We start from the raw sequence: 10,299 nt of genomic DNA on the forward strand, positions 1-10,299 counted from the left end.
CGGTCGATAGTAGCGGGGCACTGATTGCTCGGAATTAATGTGGTACCGACGTAATTTGCAGTGTGGTGGTTATTTCTGAATCAATGCAGGGATCTGCACTTGTTTTTCTGCTACGTGATAAATTGCTGACGTGGATGGCTCAGTAGGACCACAATCTGCTCTACTTTCTGAACGCCTGGAGATTTTTGAGATCGCATCAGCTCAAGTTTTGCTATAGCTAATCAGACGAACGAAATTTAGTTGTTTCAGTGACATCCGCATGACCTGGGATGCATTTTAGTTATGTAATTATATTGGTTAAATTACATGTTAGGGTCGGTTGCTTACTTAAGTTCTTCCTTATTGATGTGTATGAGCCTCAGGTTTATTTGTACTGTTTCTGGCTATGCAGCTTGACATTGTGCGGAAGAATGTGGTCGAGATTAGTGGAAGAGATGCGAGAGAGGTTAGGGTGGTTGCTTGCCCCTACAGGATTTGTCCTTTGGGGGCCCACATTGATCATCAGGTAACTGCCATTACTTGATAACCGTTAAGTCATGGTTGTACTTACTGTCGATATGCAATATATCATACTGCAGCACTGGAACTGAAAGCTAGAATTCAGTTGTGCATCCAGCTGTCCAGCATGCCTTGCTATCCACACAGCTTCGATTGTATACGATGTGCTGCAAGTCATATTGTAGCTACAAGCCTAGAAAATTGTTGGATAAGATGTGTGGACCAAGTGGTACCAGCAATATTGATCGGCCTTGATGTTTTTTAGGATAATAATTAGCTAGCAGATGGTAGCGTATCTGGTTACTAGATTTCCCCCCTGCAAATGTTTGAAAGTTGCAGCAATCTTTGTAAAGCAGAGCTAGCAAGTTAGACATAATGGCGATAACTGGTTCTTGCCAATAACTAGAAATATCAGTTTGGCCTTATTTGGAAAGGTGTGATAAGTCCAGATATTTCTTATTAGGGCTGCAGCATGAATTATTTCAGAGTTATGAGTAGTAAGCTCCAGCAGCATTGGTTTCGATTTCATGTTTAGTTTTACGCCAAGAAGGACAGTGTTTCATAATAATATTTAGAGGAAGGACAAAATGAGTATAAACTGCTGTTTTACCGAGTTATGGTGGGAATGACCCTGTTGTCAGCAGGTAACATACCAAGTCAGTGCTGCCAACGATTAACGGTACAGGGTCCAACTGACTGTAAACTAGTGCAAGCCTGCTTGGAATAGCCATTGTAGTATCTTCCACTCCTGGACGAGTCAATGGTGTTGCATGAATCTAGCATTTCGCAAATGGCTTTATAGACAGCTAGTTCTTGTGATTCGGGGTGCATAATACTCGTGATTTTATTCTGATGAAAACTTGTCTATTTTGCTGTAAGTTAGTTTTATCTATTTTGTTGTCTCTAGCAATACGAGGATCTGCTAACTGACTTGGAGTACCACTATGACAATCTCGTCTGCAAACTGGCAGGGCGGAATAGTGACTGCTATGACAATCAATTATGGAGTACTTCTTGGCTTTGTGCCCTCTGATGATGCTGAGGTGGGTAAATATACTGAAGCGTTTTTTCTGTAGATTATCTGATATTCCATTTATTTTTTTTGTGAGGACTCTGATATTGTAATCGAACTAATTGTTTTTGCCCAAATATCGATTGCACCACCTTCTGAATCCTGTTTCTTAATCTAGTTTATATGTTTGCTAAAACCACCACATGTGGAAATCTGGTCTTCTTTCAAATTAGTAGTTATGCATTCACACTCGTATAATCAATTGTATCACACTATGGCAATAGTGTTATGCATATTTGCCATTGGTAAACCTCCTTTCCTTTTTCAGGTTGTACTCCAGTCTGGTCAATTTAAAGGCGTTACTCGATTCAGGTAGGGCCATACACATCACATCTCTTGAAATACAGTTTGCACCCTAACAAATATCAAATACTCTAGCCACGTGGGTCCACCGAGGAAAACTTTGAGCGCCGTCTCATTGTTTTTTGTGATGACTAAGTATTAACCTGTAGTCACTTCATTCTGTTACCTCTAGCTAGTTCGTGATGAACACATTACGTTGCTAGGAAAGATCGCCCTATTTTATGATAGCTGTTGTTTCTATCCCTAAATTCAGGTTCTGTTAAATCTTCAATGTGAGAGAGCTAAAGTCAGAACTTGCATGCTCCATCACTTTTAACAGAGTTGATGACTTGCAAAAGCCTATTGAGAACCGAGGAAACATAACTTGGGAAAGCTATGCAAGAGGTGCAGTTTATGCCCTGCAAAATAGTGGATATGATCTCAGAAAGGTATCTCCATTTCAACCATGTAACAGTCCAGATTATCCTAGGTTTCAGAAAACTGTTGACGAATGGTTTCTTTACAGGGTATAATAGGTTATATTTCTGGAGTGAATGGACTTGACAGTTCAGGGCTTAGTTCGTCTGCAGCTGTAAGCTAACTGATATGTTATATCTTATATGCATTATCATGTGTTGAAATCTAACATTGAATTAATACAGGTCCTAGCTACAACTTTTTATTATGCTGTAATTATAGTTAAAACCTGATGTAACTTTGCTAGCATATAGATCATGCACAACAACATATGTTCTTAACTTTTTCTATGCCCCCATCTGTACATTATTTTACTTGGAGTAAATAACAGCTTTGTGCAAGAGCACATATTAATATACTTTTCTCTGTACAATCCTCATCAGGTTGGCATTGCCTATTTGCTGGCTTTAGAAAATGTAAATGATCTGGTCTTATCACCAGTTGATAACATTCAGTTGGACAAGTAAGTGTGTTTCCTTTCCATCTCCAATTCTCTATACTCTAGGAAGGACCAAAGTAGTTTCAACCCCCCAGTATGTTTGTTGAACTTGCTGTTGCTAAACATGGAATGACCTAGAACAATGTGCATCCTGTTTGTCAGGTCCATTGAAAATAAATATTTGGGTCTTGAAAATGGCATTCTAGATCCATCAGCCATTTTATTGTCTCGATACAGCTACCTCACCTTCATGGATTGCAAGGTAACACTTCGCTTTTATTTTTTCTCAAAGTTTATTACTCCCTCCGATCCAAATTAATTGACGCAGCCTCTATACATTAATTCGGATCGGAGGGAGTATGTTTATTTGTCCAGCCAGCATGATTGATTTTTTTTTAACATCCTAGGCTGTTGTTATGATATTAGAAAAAGTGCTTTTTCACCCGCAAAAAAAAGTGCCTTTAAGTTCAAATTTTTGATCGAACTGCTGTATTGGGGCTATTCAAACATGTCAACTCGCCCTAGCATCCCTTTCCTTATTTTGTGTCGTTCACGCCCAGATTTTGCTGGGAAATGTTAATTGCAGTGTTGTCTGTTAGTATTTTTGTAGTGACTGAGACTCGATTTTGTAGACTGCCTCACCTTCCTACGTCTACTTCTCGGAACTAAGTAAAAGCCAGCAACCTCAAGGTCGGCTGCCATTCAAGATTTTGTTGGCATTTTCAGGTTTGCAACATAACCTACCCAAGTCGCGTGGGTATAATATGCGAGTCTTCGAGTGCAAAGAGGCTGCACGTGCTCTTTTATGGTGAGTTCCATGATTGGGTTTTTCAGTTTAGTCATGCAAACAGATGGCATGTTCAATTTTAAAGAACTGAAGTTCATGATCCCTGTGCAGTCTCTGTTAGTAGCTTCCTTTCTCATATAACATAACAAAAGTTTAATCATCATTCGCTATTTGAATTCCCAGTGCGTCAGGCTCTGAAGATGCACCAATACTTCGTAAAGGTAAAATATCTAATTAACATTGGTTCGTTGTGACCCATTAGTCAAATCTAACAAGTCTGATATCACCTTTCCTGTTATTGCAGTTGATGCAGGTGTATATGAGGCCCAAAAGGTACCCTGCCAAATCCAGCTCCATTTCCTAGATATCTTATTACTGGTACCAGACCTTGAATCTAGCGCATTTTGACAATAACATTTCGTGCAGTGTATATTAGATGAAAATCTTGCCAAGAGAGCTGAGCACTATTTCTCTGAAATGAAGCGAGTTGTTAAGGGTAAGCTTATCATATGTTTCATGTACGCCCTTCAATGTATTTGATTCTGCAACTTGAATTCCTCCTTGACAAGTTTCCATGCATGGGGATATCAAATCCATTTTTTTTATCAGAGGAATATTAAATACATGGTTCTCCATATTTGTACTACTCATTGCATGTCCAAAAAAAGAACCAGCGTTTCTCGACCTTTTTGTTCAGCATGCATGAACTGTATGTTAGCAGTACCTTGTATTCTTCATGAAAATACTAGGGTTGCATCTATCTCATTCTATGCACGTCCAAAAGAAACAGGTGGTTTACCGGGTATTTCTGATTCACCATATGTACTAGTATTTGACTGGACCTGCTAGACAGAAGGTTTCAGACTTTTTCGATAAAAAGAAGGTTACAGACTTGCAGTTAACATTTGACGGTCCACTGACTCTGTCGTATCTCCACTGAAGTTTCAACTAATAGTTTCCTTCTGGTTAATCTGTGTTCAGGAAGAGAGGCATGGGCTCGTGGAGACCTACAAGAATTCGGACAGCTGGTCTCTGCATCTGGCCGCAGCTCCATAGTCAACTACGAATGCGGTATGTCCATTGCAACACTTCAGGATCCACTGTGACATTCAGTTTCAGGTCACAATGCTTTTACATGTCGCTAGCAGTCCTTGACAGAAGGAACAATACTACAGTACTATTTGACGGAATTCCCAAACCGCAGGGAGCAAAGAGATGATACAGCTGTACGAGATCCTCCTGAAGGCGCCAGGGGTCCTCGGCGCGCGGTTCAGCGGCGCTGGCTTCAGAGGCTGCTGCCTCGCCATCGTCGAAAGCGACCACGCGGAGGAGGCCGCGGCGTACGTTGGCGCCGAGTACGAGAGGGCCCAGCCAGAGCTGGTGAGCAAGATCCCCGCGGATCGTCGCGTGCTGGTCTGCGAGCCCGGGGACTCCGCGCGCGTCATATTGCAGTCATGAGCTTCCTGTTGGTCGGGACTTTGTGAAGGTGAGAAGGCCGACACGTGCAGAATTCGTACGTCCTCGTCCACCTGGAACTCCACCGTCTAAGTTTTAGACATTTATATAGTTCTATAAGATGAGACTAGCGCTGTTGTGTATGAACTGAACTCAGTCGAGCTCCCAGATAGCTCATCTGTGTATGTGTGGAACCATTTGATTCATTCGTTTCCACGTAAGCAAAGCAGTAATGCAAAGGCTCTCTCTCTCTCAAAGGTGTAATGCTGCCAGTGGTAAAGGATGATAAGATAGGCAGAGTCTAATTATAAACAAGACAAATGGTTTATCGCTTCCACCAAAATGCCAAGCATAGTCGAGTATTTTATACTCGATCGTCCCTTTTATATATCTTTCAGTTCTTTTTTTCCGCAGACGAGAGAGTTTTATGGATGAACTAAAAGTTCATTACAATCGTTCAAGAGCAGTTCTGACACACAGACACACAATACTCCTACCATCCGAACTCAAGTTGGGAGAAAGATTAGGCAAAAGAAGTTGACCAGGTTGCCACACCTGTCCAGTGCTGATTGATCAGTTAGCGCAGGTGATGAAACAAACCAAGCGAGTGGTGCAGTACGGCATAGTGCTGATTGATCAGTTAGCGCAGGTGATGAAACAAACCAAGCGAGTGGTGCAGTACGGCATAGTCCTACGGACGGTGGCGGTCCGTACTCATTTGGAGTTAACAAATCACATTATTGCGCCTCGGATAACACTAAATCATACAGAGCGAACAATAAATAGCGACGAATCCGGTGCAGCAGGGGGCTGACTAGCTGAGGGGAGGTGGACACATGTACGGACGGCGCCCGGCTGACCGTGGTGTCCCTTCAAGCCCAGAAAGGATTCGAAGGGTATCATTACACACATATACTACTACTCCCTAACCAATAAACCATGCACATTGATGGATGATTAGTTCGGCAGGGGCAGCCATGTTCTCGCGCCTCATCTGGTTCATGCACACAGGTGGCTGATCACAGGCCAGCTGAATCCATTAATCTGCTAGCTCGTCCTAAATCAGAAGAATGAAAAGTAGATTGTGAAGTTCAAGTACGCAGGACGCCCAATCGACCCATTTTTTAGAGTTTGTCAGAATCATTTGAGCGTATAGTTAGCCGAACGAAGAAGAAGCATCATGCATATACATGCAACGCACTGGTTAGTTTGATCAATTCTTATTCTACTTACACCCTCTGATTCAAAATAAGTGTCGCAGTTTTGTACTAACCCCAGTTCGAAAGCTGCGACACTTATTTTAAATTGGAGGTTGTAGTACTTAGTGAGGAGTCAGAGACCTCCTGCTGGTGGCTAAGAAAAGAAAAAAAAATCCTAGGAATCACATGCGTAAACTCCTCATTAAGAGTTTAGTCATGTAGTATGAATTCATATAGTTGATCTACACCTTCAGAGAAAAAAACCTCCACCTGTTACGAGACGAGCTCATAGTTGGAGTCGGTTGATTTGGATGCCATGAGGAGTGGGTGTACGGAACTACGGACCGCATATTTCGGCAATCATTAAGTCTGTGGCAGGTCATACGTCGTACTACTACTATACTATGCATAATGTTCAGTTTAGTATTCGATTGAGTTGACTGAAATTTGTATACCTAGCCTAGTCATAGGAGTGTTTGACAAAAAACAACCACAATTAAGGTTCGCGTCCCACAGAACTACCACTTTAAAAAAATGACTGATAACTATCAAAAAATTGGAATCTCGTGACTAAAAGCTGCCACTTTCGAAAAATGGCCAGTTTAGAAGATTTAAACGTGTTTATGACATGCGGGGCCCGTCTGTCAGGGCTGCATGGCGGGAAAGTCAACTCCGTTTATTTTTTACCGTTAAATTGACCATTATGACAGGTGGGGCCACACGTCAGCATCACCTCCTTCTTCCTCCTCATCTCTCTCTCTCCATCTCTCTCTTTGGAATTTTAGCAAACACCTCATGTGCACCTTTGCCGCGGTGGAAGACCTGCCGGACCTTCCTCTCTCCGCTGGCGAGCTCCTCAGCCCCGTCGCCCCTTGCCATCTCTCCTTTCCCTTCCTCCCTACCTTCGCTTCTCACGTGCACGAGCTCCCCTGCCATGGCGCCTCGGCCTCTGCTTCGTCCACCGCCTGCCATGGTCGGCCCCAAGCGCCTCCTCCCTGCCTCGCCTACAGTCCTCCTGCATCTCCTCCGCGACCCCTGCCTGATGTCAGGGCCGAGCTGCTTGCCTCCCTTGCCATCCGCCACCATCGCCTCCCTCCTGTCGTTGATGTGCTGCTGGCCCTCGCTGTCGAGTGCGTCGTCGGTGGCCTCCTCCTTGCCCCGGGCTCCATCCAGCTCCGTCGCCTCCCAGCGTCCTCCTGCCCGCGCTGCCCCTATGGCTTTCCCGAGGCCATCACCGACCACCACCCCGTGACGCTCGGCCTCTGGACTACCACCACTAACGCAAGTACGTGAGTAACGGCGCCGGCGACTCGGCGGCGGCCAGGTCGCGCGCCAGGCGGCAACAGCTCGCCGGTGTGCTCCAGTCCAAAGAGCTACCGCCGGTGTGCTACTCTACTGCTGGTAAGGTGTTTGTTGAAATGCCAAAGAGAGAGAGGAGGAAGAAGGTGATGCTGACGTGTGGGGTCCACCTGTCTTAACGGTCAATTTAACGGTCCGCAATAACAGAGTTGACTTTCCCGCCACGTCAGCCCTGACAAACAGGCCTCACATGTTATAAACGCGTTTAAATCGTCTTAACTGGTCATTTTTCGAAAGTGGTAGTTTTTAGTCACGAGATTTCATTTTTTTGATAGTTATCAGTCATTTTTTTCAAAGTGGTAGTTCTGTGGGACACGAATCCTAATTGTGGTAGTTTTTTGTCAAACACTCTAGTCATAGTGTCAAGGCCACAGCTTTAACTTAAGTCACTGTGCCTTCCGAAGCCTTGGAAAAGGCCTTGGGACTTCCTAATTAACCGGTGGCCCACCTGCTAAATTCTTTGTTCAGGAAGCCATGTATGATAGCAAAATGAGTAAAGCATGAATAACTACTGACAGGATAATGCGCCTTTTGGGAAACTACCGTGGGATGAGACATGATGATCATCACCTGCTCAATCATTCACCATGCCTACCAATTTCAGATCCCAGAGGTGTCGAAATCATATTGGCTTTGGCTTCCATGATCACCTCAAATCTCTGGACAAGTTTGGACCTAGTACCAGAAAAGGATGTCTCCAACTGGCTAAATTTCAACAGGGCACTCATGGGTACATATACTCCCGCCCTCAGTTCTTCATAGTACTACTAATTCACTCAATCATTACCAGTATATATATACGTATGAGATACGACGATCTATGATAGATGTTAATCAGTGTATATATTGTGTATAGAACTTAACTGCCACAGCTATATTTTGGAGGAACAACTGACACAATTATTGGGCATAGAAAATGGCAGACAAGTCGTGCGCTTCATCCGCCCGGTCCAGACGCGGAGTGCATGTCGCTTTGAACCGATGATTAGGGTTTTATAATCCTCTTTGTCATGGCTAACGCAAAGAAAGGTAAATCTACTATAGACTAGCTAGCAATGGCTACTCCGACCAATAACGTATATACTTGGCTAGCTGGACGCTCGTTGTGTGGCTAGAGGTGTGGTGTTCCAATTCCAATGGATTAACCATTGTGTGTAGCTTGGTTTAATTATGTGGCTCTGGTTATTTTATGAGAATTTGGTCAAGCGATGATTCACTTGCGGACTCTAGCTTAAAGATGATTGCGCACATTTTTTTTATCGAAATGGTCATTGAATTTGTTTCTTGTAAATCGAGCCAACTTGATCTTGAATTGAAGACACTCGTATGGTTTCTTAAATGGAATCGGGGTGAAAAGCCCTTTTGCTCAAAAAAATAAAAATTACTTAGCTTGTATACTAATCAGTTAACTACCCGTATACAAACATGCCATGATAGATAGCTGTGGGCAATTAGTATATACTTGTATATACCTTAGCAACTCCAACACACAAAATGACCAAACGATCCAGTGCCGTTTCAGAAATAGTAGAATAGATAAGTTAGCAAATTCTTTATGGCAATAATTGCTGGGATAGTCAATCATTTTCAGATCTAGCACTGAAAAGAAGGGCCGGTCGCCTATGCGTCATGGGTGGACTGATTGGAGTAGAACCACATGGACACTCATCCTGCAAACCTATGGATCAGATTCTTCTATGCAATCATGCGATTAACATACTACTGATGTGTATTGGTCGTAGGTATATCCATTTCATTATGTTTGACCACCCAAGCTTAATAAGACACACAAAAAAGAAAGCACTTGTCATTGTGAAACATCCTCAGTTGAGGCATCACCTGCCATTTACTCCCTCAGTCCCAAAATTCTTGTCTTAGATTTGTCTTGATACAAATGTACCTAAAACTAAAATCTAAGACAAGAATTTTGGAACAGAGGAGTATATGTCTTGCTTTGACACGGAGCTTGAGACTTTTTATGTTTTGGTATTGTGCATCTTAGGATGCAGGGGATAAAACACTTGTGTGGTGTGGTGGTACCATCTTGATAAAGACGATGTGATTAATTAAAGTTCCCAATATAAATGCAAAAATTGACTGTTATGTACTCTTAAATCTAGAGGATTGGAAAGTACATAAATTAACATAAGAAATACTGGACACACCACAGAAACAAATAATTATAAAAGGAGGTTTGAGCTGATGGTAACATCCCTACAAAATAGAGTGCAAAACTAATAATTCTTAGGAAAGACATCTTTAAAATTTCTATCTCCGAATCAAATGACTCGGAAGCGTCGAACAAAAACTTTCCATCCGTGTCCACCCCCAAGCCGTGCCCAGGCCGCGCCCGCCCCAGGCCACGGCCGGCCCGGCCTCACCGCCGAGCTCGAGCAGAGCAGCATGAGCCCCGAGCTCCACCGGCGCCGTCCTCGACTGGTGCTTCCACCGCCTGCTGGTGCAGCGCGCCACTGCCACCTCCGGCTACGACCCATCCCTGCTCTGCGGCGTCTCCTTCAAGGTCGAGGACAGCGACGCCGACCGCCCCGCACGCGTCGTCTAGCCCGTGCCCCCCGACGAGCCCTCCGTGCTTCACTTGAATGAGAGCCTCGCCTTCGAGCCTGTCGCCTCCCGCGACGGCCTCGTCGTGCTCCGCCGGCGCCCCCGCCCGCTCTTCAGGCAGTCCATCGAGGAGGGGTGAGTCCAGGGCAGTCGGTCTTCAGCGTGCCGG

General features: G+C 44.0%; 1 protein-coding gene across 2 annotated transcripts in view; it reads left to right on the top strand.

The window, feature by feature from the left end:
* The window catches only part of LOC119356265 (galacturonokinase-like), a 5,844-nt gene extending 577 nt beyond the window's left edge, over positions 1–5,267 (top strand). The window contains exons 2-15 of one of the 2 annotated variants that reach the window (XM_037623204.1): positions 392–505; positions 1,470–1,541; positions 1,839–1,882; positions 2,193–2,301; positions 2,379–2,444; positions 2,713–2,792; positions 2,931–3,030; positions 3,401–3,576; positions 3,739–3,776; positions 3,860–3,888; positions 3,982–4,051; positions 4,537–4,626; positions 4,760–5,055; positions 5,102–5,267. In XM_037623204.1, coding sequence (XP_037479101.1) covers positions 392–505; positions 1,470–1,541; positions 1,839–1,882; positions 2,193–2,301; positions 2,379–2,444; positions 2,713–2,792; positions 2,931–3,030; positions 3,401–3,576; positions 3,739–3,776; positions 3,860–3,888; positions 3,982–4,051; positions 4,537–4,626; positions 4,760–5,013 — 1,242 coding nt within the window. In that variant the 3' untranslated portion in view covers positions 5,014–5,055; positions 5,102–5,267. Of the gene's footprint in view, positions 1–391; positions 506–1,469; positions 1,542–1,838; positions 1,883–2,192; positions 2,302–2,378; positions 2,445–2,712; positions 2,793–2,930; positions 3,031–3,400; positions 3,577–3,738; positions 3,777–3,859; positions 3,889–3,981; positions 4,052–4,536; positions 4,627–4,759 lie in introns of both variants that reach the window. The other variant, XM_037623203.1, reaches the window with a different exon arrangement.
* The last annotated feature ends 5,032 nt before the right edge of the window (positions 5,268–10,299 follow it).

This window comes from Triticum dicoccoides, chromosome 2A (genome assembly GCF_002162155.2).
Source record: "Triticum dicoccoides isolate Atlit2015 ecotype Zavitan chromosome 2A, WEW_v2.0, whole genome shotgun sequence".
In the NCBI taxonomy this organism is placed as follows: domain Eukaryota; kingdom Viridiplantae; phylum Streptophyta; class Magnoliopsida; order Poales; family Poaceae; genus Triticum; species Triticum dicoccoides.